General features: G+C 31.4%; 1 protein-coding gene across 7 annotated transcripts in view; it reads right to left on the bottom strand.

Moving 5' to 3' along the window:
* Window positions 1–17922, bottom strand: part of LOC129949708 (ATP-binding cassette sub-family G member 1) — a 73606-nt gene that overhangs the window by 6393 nt on the left and 49291 nt on the right. For 4 of the 7 annotated variants that reach the window (XM_056061332.1, XM_056061334.1, XM_056061333.1 and 1 more), the window contains 4 exons: window positions 5190–5492; window positions 591–1861; window positions 419–519; window positions 41–329 (listed from right to left, as the gene is read on the bottom strand). In XM_056061332.1, the coding sequence (XP_055917307.1) occupies window positions 41–329; window positions 419–519; window positions 591–1861; window positions 5190–5492 (1964 nt within the window). Of the gene's footprint in view, window positions 1–40; window positions 330–418; window positions 520–590; window positions 1862–5189; window positions 5493–5604; window positions 6272–17922 lie in introns of all 7 variants that reach the window. The other 3 variants (XM_056061329.1, XM_056061328.1, XM_056061330.1) reach the window with 3 other exon arrangements.

Below are 17922 nucleotides of genomic sequence, written 5' to 3'. Positions count from 1 at the left end.
GTTAATAAGGTTGTTTTTGGGATATTTAAAAAAATTGTACCTTCAAATCCATAACGAACATAACTGACATAAGTCACCCATTGCAGATATCCAGGTATTGTATCGAAATTAACAAAGAAACCCGAAAATAGGATCGTTGGTATTGTAGTGACTGGTCCCAGAAATACACCAGCCTCGATATTCATGCCAGCGCCTATAAGTAGGCCCAGACTTTGCGCAACCAGAGATGTTAGCACACAAATGAACACAAACATGTATATACGATGCAATTCCATGGGTTGAGATGTAAGATAGTAGACCACTATTACGTACACGCTCGAGAAAACGATCTGGAATAAAGGATTAAGCCAAATTAAGGGAATTTACTTAAAGAAGTCTTGAAAAAGCTCTTAAGGCCTATTAATTAAATATTAAGTACCTGAAACGGTAGATCAGCAAGTGTCTTGGCAAAGTAGAAAGCCTTCAAGGAATACCAATAGTTGAGATGCTCCCTCACGAAAACCGACATCTCAGTTGGAACTTTAGATAATAAAAGAAAAAGTTAACTATTAAATATCATTCCATCATTTAAACTAAATTTTCAATCTTACATGTTAGAATAGTTGGCATCATTGCAGTGAACATTGTGAATAAGGTTGTGAAAAATATGCACCCTGCATTGCTCATAACCTTGGAGGCCTCATTGCCCACATCGTAGTAGATCATTCCAATGATTGCACCCACAATAATATGTGATGCTAGTCGCATGTGTGTCAACATCTTGTCCCGAATTATGGTGACAAAGGATCGCTTGAGGAGAATCCAAAATTGTGTCCAGCCACTGGTCGGGAAGCCTGATTTATTGGGCAGGGTTATGACACTCTCGTGAGAGTCCAGCAGTGATGTGGTGCAGCCAGGACCGGTTGGTGTTTTTGATGACATACTGCTGGTGTCATCTGCGTTGGCGGTGGTGTTAGTGGTTGGTGGCATGTTGATAACAGTGCTCTCAGACTTTGAATCACATTGTTGCTGTTGTTGTTGGGGCTGCTGTTGCTGCTGCTGGGAGTCCATCAGCTTCGGTGGTTTAAGTTCGCAAAGGGCGTCATTTCCGATTGCTGGCGGCTGCGTTTGTGTCGGCAATGACGGTGGAAGGGCATTGCCCTTGATAAGATCATTTGAAATATTCTTATTATTAACCAAATCAATGGCGTATTCCTTCTGGCTGTACTTTTTGCACTTGCCGTTCTTAACGGCACACACAAGTTTGTGCACAGCTTCGCCGTACTCGCCGCACGCCACTTCCATCACATAATCGGCAGGATTGTGGTAGCTGGGGCAATCGAAGCTTAATGAACTCAAAAACGGAACCAAACCTCTTACTTTACCCTCGTAGATGCTCTGGCCCTCAGCGAGCATATACAAATGGTCAAATTTCTCGAAGAGCCTAGCACTGGGCTGATGTATAGTACAAACTATTGTACGTCCCCCGCGGGCCAGTGATTTGAGCAGTGATATTAATTGGAAGCACGTTGAGCTATCGAGTCCCGATGTGGGCTCATCGAAGAACATAACTGGCGGATTATTGACCAATTCAAGAGCAATAGATAGTCTTTTCCGTTGGCCGCCGGAAAGATTGTAAGTTTTGGTATTAATCGATTCGGTGAGACCGATTGTATCTAAAATTTCTTTGACAACAACTTTCTTAGCATCACGATTCATGTCTTTGCCTAGTTTGAGATTGGCCGATACCATCATAGCTTCGCCAACTGTCAAATTGGCTATCAGTATGTCATCTTGCATAATGTAGCACGACAATTTTCGGAATCTTCGTAGATTACGATCTTTGCCATTGATGAGCACAGAACCGCTCAATTGTGATGTTCTAGAAAAATAAAACGAGAAAAAAAATTTATTAAGAGGAAAAATAATGTTATATTTTTAGAAAATGTTTTAAATTTAAAATGTCTATTTCATTCCTGAGACTATTGACCTTGATTCTTTTTCCGGGATAAAAATCAATATTTGAACTTGTATCTTTTTTCCCAATGAAAGAAGAGATAATTATTTCTTACATTTTTTCACCCTGTGCTGAAGGATGATTATTTGTCCTCTTTAGCACCAGTTTTCAGGTTCACTCTTAATGATTTGTTTTAACTTGAAAATTCTGAATAGAACACAAATTAAACCAGACAGCAGACATCAGACTGCAGTTTTACACAACTACTTTTTTTATTGCAATAAAAAGTAGGAAATATAAGGCTGAAGCATTGGAAACGCAAACAAAAGTTCAGAAGACTAATAAGGAAAGACGAAGAAATATTTCTGCTTCTAAACCTAAACATTCCTCTTAAACTTTAAAATGTTATTATTCTAAAGAAAGATTTTGCTCCTGCAATCCGTAATGTGAAAAAGTAAGACCCGTGATAGCGTCTATGCGTGTACATACTTTGAGCTATACAGTTAAAATGGTAAACATTTTTTTGGTTAACTTTGGAAACAGGTGAACTAAAAAACTTACATACCAGATTAGATTTTAAGGAATTTTTAGTTTGTCAAATAATTTTTAATTTTTATTTTTTAATTTGTAGGAGTTCCTCAAATGTTAAGAAAATTTACTTTTTTAAAACTCATTTTCAGAACTTTAAATTATGATTATGTTAAGAAAGTTAAAAGTAGATATCTTATCGTGTTTATTTTTTAAACATAGAAGCTTAACCCCATCTTCTACGGCTCATTCCTATTCAAAGTTCTAGGTTTGCAAACTGTTCATAATTATATTCTTAAACAATATTATTAATATTGAAAAATATATTTTCCTTATATAAAATGAGAAATTTGAAAAGCTTTACTAGAGTGAAACATTAGAAAGAAAGAGAAATTGTCTTTTTACGTTTAACATTTGGTGAATCGGAAATAGGAGCTTTAAAATCGAGGAAATTACAAATCGTTCAACAAAAATAGCTTCTTGAAATAAAGATTTTTGATGAATCGGTACTTTTATCAATACTAGGCTTATTTTTAAATACTATTAAATAAAATGGCGAGGAGTATGAAATTTCCACAAAACAACTTATCATGAGAAAACATTTCTAAAAAAATTAAATTTTCAAAAAGAAATTAAATTAATAAATCTTCAAAGAATTCATTTGCGTTGCCAAAATCGTCAAGAAATATCCAAATCCTTAATTTTTCTGATTCGGCTAATTTGAGGAAGCACTTTATATGACAAAAATTACTATTGGAGAATTTGTCGATTCCTCGTGAGAGGCAGTAGCCGTAAGAAAAACTTTAAATGGCAAACGAACGGATTGAACCCAAGGCCTTTGGCATGACAGCCCTATACGTACTAACCATCACGCTACGGGTATTAAGATTTGAGAAATCAGCCGTTTGAAAAATAAACCATTATGTTAGGCCTTTTGAGCCTTTACAAATTAATGCAGTAATTTTGTTTTTTGTAAAATTTGAGATGATTTTCGAAATTTATAATACTTAATACTTAATCAAATATTACAGTTTCTCATTCCCTTTTATGTAGAATTATTTAGTGTTAAAATGATTTATTATTTTTCGAAAATTCATCTTTTATTTTAAAGTAATGAAATAATACGCCCAAATCACGTTAAAATAGTGAATATGATAAAAGCATTGTTAAACAAAACTTGCACTGTTCTTAATATTTTGACTTTAAATTTTATTTTTTCGGTAGTTTTTCTTAACTATCCCAATATGCGCCTTATGTTTCTCATTATTCGATTAAGAATTCTGTATAGAAAAATAAATTCGAAATTCTTTAAAACTACACAATTCTATTAAATCTTTTATATATTTTTATTTTAGTGCCATTTTAAATGTTATAAGAAAAGCAACTATATCACAGGCAAGAGAAATATCTACTAATCATTACTCCACGGGTACTTATGTATGTTGCATGACACTTTTTAAACATTAAGTGAATCGGAAGTAGGAGTTCAAAAATCGAAATAATCTTAAAGAAGATTTCTATTAAAGCGGTGCTTCTAGCAATACTAGGCTAATTTCTCCATTCTATTCGACAAAACTGGGATGCATACAAAATCTCAAAAAAAAAAAACATTGTTGGTCAAAATCTCTAAAAGAAAAATCCAAAGAAAAACTCTAGAAGAAAGTTTTTTCTCTTGTCCAAATTACCAAGAAAATCATCTCAAAAATTCAATATTCATATCAAATATCTCCATTTTCTCATTCACTTTTAGAATAATTTTATGTAAAAAATGATTTTTTTTTTTGAAAATTCTTAATGCAACTTTAACAAGATCAATGTTCAAAATTTGCACTGTTCTTGATATTTTGTGTTTGGATTGATAAATTAAAAAAAACTCTTGAAAACGACAGAGTTATAATTAGGTAATCTTTCGTTTTTTAGTGTCATATTAAATTTAATAAAAATTAACTATTTTAACTGATTATTTTTTATCAAAAACTTTTGAATGTCTTTAAAATGTTCAGTACATAAATTGAAATGTATTTAGTTAAATAATTTCAAGAGTTCTTTAAAAAATCTCGTTTTCTTTAATTTTTATAATCTCGAATGTTCTTGAACTTAAGCGGCAAGAACATGCAACCAAGTTGTGCAATTGATTTAATATATTCATTATGGATGTTTTTAATTCTTCCTTTTTCACAATGTCTGTTTTCATCATAATAACGTTGTTGTACTAGACACTAATTATTATTTTCACAGAAACTGTTATATCAAGAACTAGAGACACCTTCACCATTAAACACAAACATCCAATTCAATTAACTGACGAAGGCAATGGAAATGAATTCAAAAGGATCTCCTATATCTCTATAATGAATTCAAATGAAATTACTTTTGAAGATCCCTTTCTCGCTGTTTTACGTATATTTTTGATGCAATTTTTGTTTTGGTTTCATATTGTTTATTTTTCAAAGAAGAAGATTCTAATTAGCAGTAACGAAGAAGACGAAGAAGAAAAGATGTTTAATGAGGTTTCGCAGAAATGTTGTCCTCTGTTAAAATGAAAATAATATTAAAAATAAAAAGGAGAATTGATGTTGGCGTTAAGCAATTGCTTTGGACAATTATGAACTTTGGGAGAAATTTGACACCAACATGTAGGTGTATAACAGAGAGATTCTACGTCCTTGAAGGTGAAACCCGTGGAGGTAGGTAAAAGGTCAAAAACTCAATTAAGTTCACTTACTTGTATCCAGCCAAGATATTCATCAGTGTACTCTTGCCCGCTCCCGATGGTCCCATAATTGCTGTCAATTCACCATTTCTGAATTTTCCACTAACTCCTTTGAGAATTGTTTTGAAACCACGCCGCCTTCCCTCCGATACAGAATATGAGATATCAACAAATTCAATGTCCACCGGAGGCCTTTGTGGCAGATGTGTCAGGGTGACAGTACCCTTCTTCTGGCCATTCGGACTATTGTTTTGAACCTTGGGAGCGAGTATGTGATTTCCGGAAATGCTGCCATTACAAAGGTTATTTTGGGAGCTGCAATGAAAGAAAAACAAATTATAGAATGTATGTATGCAAAGAAAGATTTTACTAAAAATAAAAGAGAGCAAAATAAATGCAATATTTTGTAAGTGTTTGGTTTGCATACTTTGTTGTACAACATGAAAGCGGATTTCCTGTGCTTAAATATCCACTTTTTGCCAGCCTTGCATTCATTAAGGACACATTCTTCGAACAATTACTGTTGCTGCTGCTGCCGACGACGACAACACCGCTGCCGTTGCAATCCTCACAAATGTCACTGTTACAACAACTCCCAATACCATCTTTACCTCCACGAACACAGCAACGACCACCTCCTCCGCTCGGAGCACAACTTTCAGTTACATCGTTTACAATTGTTCCTTCGTAGGCTGAATTCCTGAAGCCACACACTGTTGTGTTGCTGTGAAAGCTCTCCAAAGGATTCTTGTAAATATTAACCACTAAATTGCTGCCGCTGCTGTAACTGCTGTCAGAGCGTTTTAGATTATGGTTGGACACTTGCATTGACATCGAGCGCAAGGACGATGACATAGATACTACTGTTGCTGTTGGCGTTTGGGTTGGCATCACTGATGCTTTGGTAATATTTAAGGACCCTCCCGACAAGTCCTCCAGGCTGTTGCAGTCTGACACGTTTTTCATTATTTATGATTTATTCTAGAACAGTGTTACCGTTAAACTGTATGTTCAATTTTAAACATCCTTATGCGAGTCTACACAAAATACGCATAGTATTTATAGTTCTGTAACAGAGAGAAGTGTAGGTCTTCCTGTGGTCAAATGAAAATGTAAACTAAACGGCTATACGACAGGTCTAACCACATGTATTTAAATCGAGATATCAGAGGCACCATCAGATGGCTGCAGGTGTTCTAATTTCAAATCGTTCTCAACACACGAGCTTATTCCCAACCGACGACGAGGCAAGGCTTTTTTCAAGTGCATCTCCTTTATTAAGAGAAATGAACTTTCAAACACGCGAGATGGGGGCACGAAGCAATGACACAAATGCCATTCCAATTTGAAACTGAGGAATGTGTGACATACAAATATTGTCAGGCAGTGTGCCCATTGATTCAATTTATATTTCAGAATTCAATAATTGAGAAACTGATAACGAAACGATATGGAATAAAAATCAATCAACAAAATTACATCTGATGTTCTTAAATATACATTTTTGATAAAGACAATGCTTTTTTATTCATACGAATTAAAAAAAAAAACAAAAGATGACTTAATTTAATTGGAATTATAGCTTTTGTTTCAAAGAAATGGCATTTTGTCTGGGGTATTTTGGGGTTGAGGTCTTTGCTTCTTGATTCTTGCTCAGAAAAGATTATCAATGAGATGCGAGTACATTTTATTTAAGAACCTACCTCAACAATTCACTAAAACATTATTATTGAACTTAATTGTTTGTAATTTAACTTAGTTTATGATCAGGAGTGAAGATGATGATAATGCTTTGATATGGTGATGGGTAAATGTAATTTGTTCCATATAATAGAAGTAAGTATTTAACTAGGTACAACTTAATTAAGTATTGATGGCCAATTAGGTATTCTAATTTTGTCGTCTTTACGTTTGAGAATAAATAAGATAGGGTAGATGCATATTTGTAATGAGTGCAACAATTTTACGTCAGTGTTGGAAGTTGGTAATTTATTTAAAATAGAAGTTTAAATTATGATACTTGATTGAAAGTCTGTTGGGTGGTTTAAATAGCGAAGAATAAGCTATTTCCATGAAATGGAATAATCTAAGGTAAAATCTAATTGTATGCAAATTTTGACTTCTGGATAATTGACACGGTACAAACTTTGGGTTTTTTGTGCTTACGATATGAATATGCATTTAATCTTCTTCTCGACTTCGAGCAATATTTCATACCGATCGGTGGCAGAAGTGGAATTAAAAGCTCTCCTAAAACTATTCCATCATTTGAAGTCTAAGCCATTCTTATAGTAAAGTTTTTGTAATCAAGAATACAAAATAGCAATCAATCTGTTTTACGAAAATTTAATAAAATGAAAATCGTTCAACTAGCAAAGCCTTACAGCCAAACAAAAATTATTAAAATCCATATGTTCCGAAATGTTATTGAAAGTTATTTAGAATTTTTATTTTTAGAATAGTGCCGTTTGCTAAAATGCACTCCTTTTAATTTAACCTATAGAAGACCATTTCAAAATATAAGAACATATTTTCCAGCTTTATCAAACAACTTGAGCTGCTAATAATTTAATAACCTTTTTAATGTAATATCATTACAATACAATACAAATACTTCCAAGTCTAAAAGAGCTTAAAGAAAAAAATCATATTTCCCACAATATGTATATAGAGCCTTTTTCGCCATTTTCAGAAGACTTAATTGTTAAAATTTGCTATTTGCCTTTATAGCTATTGTCATATCTTAGCTTAAGCGCGATTATTAATTTCCAATTCTGACTTAAAGCATAAGTGGTTTCATGGACCACCAGTAAGCTTTTGATTTGTAGTTTACGATACAATTTATTTTGGCGGTTATGATAATTTGGCGGAAAGGGTGCAAAATGCTTTGTAAGAAATGTTATAAAAATAGTTCCTTACTTTTAGGCGTTTATATTAAACACTTAGAAAACTAACTGTTCAATATTTTTGATACCAAACAAATGCTTATTATTTTTTGTTCAAAATTCCTAAAACAAGTTACAAAAACAAGACGACGTAACTAGTTTCGAGGGGTGAAATTTGTCTTTCTTGCTTAACCCTAGCACGCCATCTATGACATCTTAGTTTTACTTCGTCTGTATATTCGTAAAAAATGTTGTACATGAGATTTTGATCAAGCGTGGCATTGAAATGGTAGAAAGTCGAAAAAAGTCCAATTCAGTTAGTCTCGCCCCTACAATCCAAGCCATTGAGTCGATTGAGTCTAAACTTGAAAATTAAGGTTTCAAGCAGATTAACGTTTAGGTTTTTTTTTCATTTTTTAAGACTTAAAATAACAGTAGTCCAAATATAAATTGTTTATAAATAAAAATAATTTTGTTTAAATTAAAAATTTCACAAAAACGAAGTGATAGTTTTATATTACATTTCTCTACAATTTTTGTCTTAACTTGGCAGAAGAATTCAATACAAACAAATGTTTGTGTTCCTGCAAAACGGTACACCGTAAAACCGTTATTTTGTTTTTAAACTTTCTCAAGAACTAAGAAACCTATTTAAATAATTTTTCTTGCACCAGCTCTTATATTGTCTCAATAATATTTGCTGATTAAAAATATCAACATTTTTGTTTTGAATTTTATTTTAAACATAATTTTTATTTTCGAAATTCGATATTTCGAAAATGGTTTATCAGTCTTTTACGAAATTGAAATGTAAAAAGTACATTAATAAGCTCTAAATAACTGCATTCCAACAATTTGTTTTAAACTAAAGTGGAAGAATGTTATATATAAAACCCATTAAAGAAAAAACTGCTCTAACAATTTTCGTAAGAAAAAATTATTAAATCAAGGTTATTTACATTAAAGCCATTTAGGCTTTTAAGTTTTTAAGGATAAACAAAATAATAATGTAATTTTTAAATATACGTCCTATTTGTAAGCAGGGTCTTTGGATTCAGGAGTTTTGTTGAATCTATATCTGTACAGTTCATTTTTATAGATGAAAAGAAAATCTTTTGTACGAACATTCAATAAAATTAAAATCCCTCATTTAGATCGAAGGTACTAAAAGGTTAATGAAGTAAAGGGCAGTTATTAAGAACTTTTATTTGAAATAGTGCTCTAAGACCCTTAATTGATTTTTTTAGGCCCCTAGAATTTACTGCTTTTAAATTACACTTAGAAGTAGAATTGTATACAATTTAAAAGAATATAGATAAATAAGTTTCATCAAATAACTCCGGTCCATACGTATTTGAGACGACAAACAGGTTTTTTTTTTGTTTAAACATAATTAGAGTACAACTTAGTTGTATAAGTTTTACTGATTGTAGCTGATGAGCTGGAATACAAATTTAAACATTCCACAAATATATGCTTTGATACTTTGCGCCAAATTTAACAAAAATCGTTTCTTGTTTTTAGGCGCCATCTATTAGGCATTTAGAAAACTAATTTTTCTGATACCAAATTAGTTCATGCGACTTTTTTCCAAAATTGCTAGGATAAGAGTAATTTTTTAAAAAGAAGTAACAAGGGCTAAAATAACTCTTTCTTGCCCCAGTCTTTTTTCAAAAATGAGATTGAAGTTTTAATTATTTTGTATCAAATCAAATGGCGTTCACAGGTGTTAAAAAAGTAATGCCAGAGGTCTTGGGTTCATTTCATGCTTGTACTATTTTAAGTTTTTTTGTTATGGGTGCTGCGAAGAATTGACAAATCACGTAAGAGTAATTTTTGTCATAGTTAGTGATTTCTTAAATAAGCAATTCGGATTCAGCATAGAAACTGTAGTTCCGCTCCACAGTTGTAAGCCATTAGTCCCATAGTTTTGACAAACGTTTGTAACTAAATTTGTTTTAACATTCTGCCATTTTAATAAATTCATATTAAAATGTAAATACATACTTATGTTAATTTACTTGAAAAAACATTTTTGGAATTAAAAGTCTGTAAGTAAATGTAATGGGGTCCGTGGTAAGAGGGTTTTAGAATTTTGGGAAACAGTAATTCAAAAATAAGATGAATCAAAGAGAAACCTCTGTGTTAGCCCAAAGGAAACTGTTATAATATAGCTTCAATGTTGAGATATTTACTTCCAAATCAACGTTTGTGATTACCTTTTGCTAAAAGCTTAAATATAATTAGGTGTGATAAATTCCAAACGAGTTTTTCTTCTTATGAAAAACTAGATCCCGCCTATTACATTTGCCCTTTAAATTCAGCACAACATTTTGAGTCCTGATTTTTATTATTTACATGCAGGTGTAAAATGCTAACATTCTACTATTTGGTTCAATAAATCAATTAAATGGAACAAATATTTAAAAAAAAAACGTGAAACTTTTTCAGTTCTTTAAATTTCACACAGTTCTAGTACTTCAATTTTACTATGTACACAGGTGGGTTTAGTGTGTACCATTTTAGCAATTCCTATAACATCCACTTTGGTTATACCTTTTTTTTTAAAAACCTTGGTAAAACATTAAGCTCAATAACATATACCCACTGCACACTGAAATAGTTTTCCTCGAATGTCGTTCAGTTTCAGAATGTTGTCGATATGAAAAACATACCTATACTTCATACGAAAAGGAATACGAGCAACTATGAGCAATATCAAAGGAAATCCGTTGGGGTTTTTTCTATATATGTATATTTGTTTAAAAAAAAAGTGTTGAAAATGTATATTCTCAAGAGTCTTGTAAAAGTAATAGCAGTTGTGCATTTTCAGGTTTCTTTTTAATGGAACTCTCTTTCACTCAATACAAGATGAGCTTTGTGAACGTAAAATTCTTTTTTTTATTTTAGAAAAATATAATATGACCTCGATTTTTATTTAATTATAGGAACTGAATCTTTTGAAGAATCTGTACATTTAGAAGAATGCATTTAGGTCCCTTGGCTTATATCTTTCTGTTGATTTCATTTAAAAAATATTATTCAAAGAAAAAGATGTCAACATTAAGAAAAATTCAGTATTTTTATGGTCAATGACAATTTAACAACCATAAAAAGAGGCTGGGAAGCGGCCCACACTTAAAACTTGTGGTATGTCTTATTTCAAAGATTGTCGAACGACGTATTTGTTAATACTAGGGGCTGTAGCAAGAATATTCAAAGTTGTTCTTAAGCGACGTACACGATTTCGAATCTTCACATTACTTATTTGTCCAAAAAGCTCAATTTGTACCCCAATTTCACTATAATCAAGAGAAAGAAGTTGCCGCACGAACAACGAAGAGGTTAAGTTTTGACAACTATGACATAAAAATGTTTACAATTTTTGTAGTAAATGTTAACAATTTCAACGTTCTTTTGATGTTTGGTTTTTACTTGTCAAAAAAGTGACAGCTTCAAAAGTGACGTCGGTCCAAAAAATTAGCTGTTAATGGAGGAAATTCTTTTATTATTTAATAATAAAGTAGAATGCGCCAAAGGCAAACTTTATCTTTATAAAAAAAGCAACATGTTATTTAATCCTAAAAAGATGACCATATTCTTCTGTGTAACGTTAAACATTAACAAAAGTTAATTAAAGTGAAAGCTTTGGCTCCTTTAGGAAAATGTTCAAAAAAACTATCACATTCTGATTCTCTGTCTCCAAATAAATATTTTAACAGTTTCTTGCTTTGGATCCTGGTATGAAAATTTGCTCCATTTTTAAAGTCTACAAGAACTAATAAAATGATTTTCTGTAGGCTTCAGATACTAAGCTCTTTGTTATTATTTCGCATACAAAACAATAAATGACAACTACCAAACCAATTGCCAACTCTCCAAAGTAAACAAAAGAAATCTCCAATAAAAATGAATCAACATTGAAAATGAATTATATTCCTAACGAATAATGAATTAAAACAACGAAGGTCTTGCGCATAAAAGGAAGTAACAAAATAAAAATAATAATCAGCTGTTGTAAGCAGTCGCAGAAAAGGTATACAAAAACAAATAAAAAATATAAACAAAACGAAAAAGATAAACATATACTCATGTTGATAGGGTTATGGTAGTTTTGTATACAAACAAAAAATGGATAAATCAGCATGTTGCCCTGGAATGACACCTTACTTCCAATCTCGGTGCAAATGTACCTAAAATGAACTGACACTCTTCTTGCATAGTTTTCTTGAGGTCATGCTCTACTGAAGCTGAGCTGACGCAGAACTAAAATACCCTGCGCCCGCACGCGTTTTATGTTTTACATATGTACAAACATACATGCATTAAATTTATCCATAAGTCCATAGTTATGGATGGATGGAGGGATGGATGTGGTATAGTGGATGTACCTATGTACCTATAGATTGATGTTGAGAACCGTGGATTTTAAAGAAAGGAAAAAGAGCATCGAAATCAACAAGACGAATAAATTAGTGACTTCCGAGATGAGAAACATGCAAGCAAAGCGGGTGAGACACGAGATACAAACTTCACAGGTTTTATATCTATGGTTCTGCTAGTTCTGAATCTTTTATAAAAGATTTCTTAAGATAAACCCGTTTTAAACGGCTATGGTAAGGTGTTGTTCATGGTTCTTTGACTTTATACGTAGTCGTCTCTCGAAAATGCAATCCAAGTCCAACATTAACCTAACAACATAGGGTTAGAAATGTAATTCCACTTTGTTCTGACTTATGAGTTCCGAGACTATTGGACTTTGAACTGAAATATGTATGTATGTACTATGTAGGTATATGTATGAGCAAGTGAACTTTTTTTGTACCTATTAATTTTCTGGGACATGGCCAGGTGTGCTGCAAATACGTTTTTGCATTATAGATTTGTATACCTTAAGCTGTTAATCTTATATATACCTACCAATTAATATTTAAAACAATAGATATGCACTGAGTTTTGAATTGATAGGTTTTAGAAAAGTTGTTTATTTATCTATTTTCTACTGGTACATAACCTATTTCAGTGTTTGAAAAATTCCGCCAATTTAAGAAGAGATCAACTCAAACGAAATTTATCACACTTCGGTTATTAAAGAACATTGAAACTTTAGCTATCTTGTGGCTTGTGTCAAAAAAGTAACACGACGCGACGGATGAATATTTCATCACAAGTAGGTAAGACATAACATAGATATTCATAAAAGATCAAGGTTATTTGTGTAGTAACTTTTAACGGGTTTGACGGATTTTGACCTTGTGCCTAGATACCTTTCAAGGCTAAGAAAAACTTTTTGTATGAAAACATCTTTTTTTGTAATAGGGGTTAAAAGTACACTCTTTTGGGTTGTAGTTGGTTAAATATATCTTTGGAAAATACTTTTTGATTTTCCTTTTTCATAATGATTACCCTTGTTATAAGTTTTGACAAGGTGAATTATTTATGTATAGTATAGTGACCTAAGTCATAATCCTAGGATGGAAATAAATAAATCATCGTGTTTCTGTTTTTATAAAGTAACTTGATAATGCACAAGACATGTAATTCCGTTAGAATAACACAGTTAATACCACTTAATCATAACAAAAAAGTTGTAGGAACATTTGTTGCAATTTGTAGAGGTTTTGATATACGAAAAATGAATTTTGTTACATCGAACGAAACTTAAAAAACTGTGTATTTTAATTTCCCTCCCACATTTTGTAATTCCAAATAATTTTGTATTCAATCAAATTTGAATTCAAAAATCTACTTGGAACACACACAAAAAAAGAGGCTGGGATGCGACCCACACTGATAACTTCCCATCCTTGCTTTTGTCTTGCTTAAAAGTTTGTAAATTTTCATGTAAGGTTAGAAAAGTTGTTAGTTGAATTATTCTTAAACATTTTAAAATTACCAACTATATTTTTCATATAAGGAAATAGTTTAGTTTACCAGATGTTTAAAACGTTATTTTCCGTTGTACAAAATTTTTTTTGGAGATAAAATCATTTTGTGTTTGTAAAATTTTTTGAGGTGTTGATTAGATTTTTTCTTTAAATATACTTGTTTGGCATTACGTTTACTATATACAATTTATTACAAGCCTCTAGCGATTTTGGTTCGTAAGATATTTAGGGTTGACCAAAATTTTTAAAAAAAACAGCCACACAATTTTCTTGAGAGCCCTTTCTGCATCTTTCTGCATTAATATCTGTATAACAAAATTTATTTGAAGTCGATATCTCATCTGGTTCTTGAGCTATGAAAGATGAAAAAAACATCGCGAACGTATAGACGTACGTACACGGATGCACAGTCATTTTTCTAAAAATCTTTTATTTCGACTCTAGGAACCTTTTAAAAATGTCAAAATTTTCAATTTGACAAATCGGACCAATTACAATAACCTCCTATGGGAAGTTAATAAAACTTGAATCACAAACAAAATAAGCAAGTTCATAATTCTAAGATCGTATAGGTTTCCGTATTTTAGAAATATAAACAACATTTCTAACGCAACCTTTACTTTTTATGGAAAGACAATAGGGAACAGAATGTTTGCCATTTGTTTTCTTTATTATTTTCAGTAGCATAGATTTAACAGGTAGTTTTGAAATACAAAGCTTTGTTTGGATATTTCAGTTTCTTGCTCTGAGAAAGTGATTCTTACTTTCATAAATCTTAAAAAAATAAATAAAGTAAAGCAAACAATCTTTTAGCTGTGTTATTTAAATGGAATGACATCTTAAAAACATGTCCAAATATGATATTTAAAAAGAATGTTCAAATAAGCTTTGAAAAAAACGGGATATAGTTCTTGTTGCAAGTAATCGAAAGTGTTATTTAAATGAGGTGAATCTAAGCGGGGTCGGCTGTTTTTTTTTGTGAAAATGTTTCAATTTGTTATAAATCCTGACAAGGATACGTTATTACACATGGTGCAGAGGATCTTAGAGTTGAGTAACGATGCTAAGAGTAGTGTAGGATTTATAGGCAATTAGTTCTTTATCTCTACTGATAAAAATATTATATTATATAACAAAACTTAACACTTTTTTGACTGATTCAATGCCTCGGCTGGCTTGAATGAATTCCAGCCAGAGGACCAATTTTCGACCACTTTTTACAGCAACTAGGTTACAATGCCAGCAATAACGTCAACATTATTTTCCAAGGCTCCAATCGTTTCGGACTTATCCGAGTTGACAAGCGACTTAGCAGAACCTAACAAAAAATAATCCAATGGTGTTTAATCGCTAGATCTTGGAGACCACGCCATTCTGTGCATAAATGAGCAGGTATTTGTTATATTAAAATTTAAGTTTTAGTTAGAACTCGACATAGACTTCGTGTCATATGAATAGGGACAAGATTTGTTCGTTTTTTATTTGAAGATATTTTCCAAACCCTTAGGTTTTTTGAAAAACCCCAAACGTGGAATGAAGGAAGTATGTATTAGGTTTATATTGCAAACAAAAAAATTATGGATTAAATTGATAAATAGAAGATTTTCGAAGAATTTCATAAAAGGTACCTGTCTTGTTTGTCACATGAATAGGGAGGGACAAGATTTAAATGTACCTATTAGCGTGTTTTAAATCAGATAAAAGCATTATCTGTTTTTTTGGGAGCTTAATACGAGTATTAAGTTCATAGAATCAAGCACTATGGGTAGAGGTGAGGGTCTAACCTTTGAGCTTTATGGGATTTTGGGAAAAATATCTGTTTTATAGTCAGCAAACTTAGAAGAAGTTCAAACATTCTATACAACTACCTAAAGAAGAGAAGAGAAGTTCATGTACATTCGTTTTTTTTCGACTTTATCTGAGCATTCATCAGAAATCACAACTCAGAGTTTTTTTTGAAATTCTAGTTTTGCAACAATAATTTCATTGCAACTACTTGAATGCTTAAAATAATTAGAGTTGAAAACCATTCAACCGCCTTTAACGACCATCACTTCAAAACATTTATTATTAATTTTTGTGTAGGTCAATATCAAAACCAAAAGCAGAGCAACAAAATCAATTAAAAAAGGATATTCAAAATTGTTTTTTTCTTTTTTTTATCACTTCAACGAAACTTAAAACAAAAATCAAAACGATTGTGGGTGTTTGCAGTTTTTGTTGTTGTTGATTTCTTCCGTTTATTGCTTGTGCAATTAAAATTTTTTGTCAATTTTTAATGGTTTATTCGTGTTATTCAAAGATATTGGGAAGCAATTAAAATTTTGTCATGAAATCCCTCACCTATGTATGTATGTACATAGATACTATATACAACTTCATGAGAATGAATAAGATATTAGTATCGTTAAACTATTGCATATTAAATTTAATTGAAAAACAAAAGAAAAGTACAGCGTTTTGCGGGATTTAATGTTTAAGCAATTCAAAATTTAATTTGATTTTATTGACTATTTAATTTTAAAATTAAAAACAGTAGTGAAAAATTGAATTTCATGATTTTATTCATTTATTAACGGTTCTCGTGCTGTTTATTCAATGACTTTTTGAAATACGAAAGATTAAATATAAACTATTCAAAGAGGAACACCATAATATGGCATCAATATTGTATCCTTGAAATCAATGTTAAAATATATGCATTTATTTACTTATTTCTGTTGCATTTAAATTGCTTAAAAGTCACCAGATGTAGATATTTTACGATTCTCAAATATCAAACCCCCACAAAATTCAAGGAAGTTTTCTTTTTACTTGTTTGCATAATTATATGCAAGAGCGAATAATAAAAGCTAAGGCACTAAACGTATACATTTTTTAATTTGAAGAAGATCGTGATCGTGACTTGTTTATATTAAAGAACACAAAAACGCATTAAAATGACATTGAAATAAAATAAGTATCTATACAAATTGACCTTGAACTGATCGGTAACGAAATCATTAAGAACCATTTATTTTCTAGGTGAAGTAATGCATTTTTTATACATATGTTAATATGTATGATACCAATAACCTACTGACTGATTTAAATTAAAATTCAAAACACAAAACAAATAATCAAAATAAACATTTTACCAATACGTGTATGAAAAATTAAACCATACCCGAAAAAAATCTACAGACTTATTTATTGGTTGTTATAGTTGCTGAAAGTTAGAAAGATAGACTTCAAGGTAAAAAAGGTAAAGTGATTTCGATCAACATTTTTACAAGTTGATGATAAGGAAGAAGATAACTATTGAGTAACTTCACAGTTTTGGAGAAACTTGGATCGTTTTTGTTTAAAATTGTAATTTATTTCTTTTAGAAAATTTTAAAAGAAAAATCAATTTATAAGATAAAAGCAAACCATTAAAGGAACATGTTATTTTCTATGTTGATGTATCAGAAAACCATAAAGAAATGCTCATCTTAAGATGATGGATCCGATTTAAGATCTAATTAGTAACCTATTCCTTTAGATTAATTGGATTGAAGTTATCCTTGATTGCGTGTATAACCAGTTGTAGAATAAGAGGTTTCATTTTGATGGAAAAAAGGAGTATTTATAAAAAGATATCAACTGTTATTTATTCAAATGTAAGGAAGAAGAAATGTCATGGCCATAAACAATGAAAAAAATATCAGCCAAAACGGTCTCCAATGACTATAGTTGCTGCATTTTATCTTTTTCATGATATTTTATATGACCAATTCGAATATTTCATAAATTCAATGTTCAAGGTTTAGAATCGAAGAAATGTCAGAAGACTAGAAGACTACATGTCCCATACACAAGAAAAAAAAAATGTCTCAACTAGAGATACCGCGTCGTTGGGTACCGCCTGCAAGATACTGTTCTCTCCTACAAGATCGGATCGCTCTATACGCTTAAACTGTTGTCGGACAATATAAGTGTGTCTTTGTCCCA

Source organism: Eupeodes corollae, chromosome 3 (assembly GCF_945859685.1).
Source record: "Eupeodes corollae chromosome 3, idEupCoro1.1, whole genome shotgun sequence".
In the NCBI taxonomy this organism is placed as follows: Eukaryota; Metazoa; Arthropoda; class Insecta; order Diptera; family Syrphidae; genus Eupeodes; species Eupeodes corollae.
The sequence above is the reverse complement of the archived record's forward strand: the minus strand, read 5'-3'. Positions and strand labels throughout refer to the sequence as shown.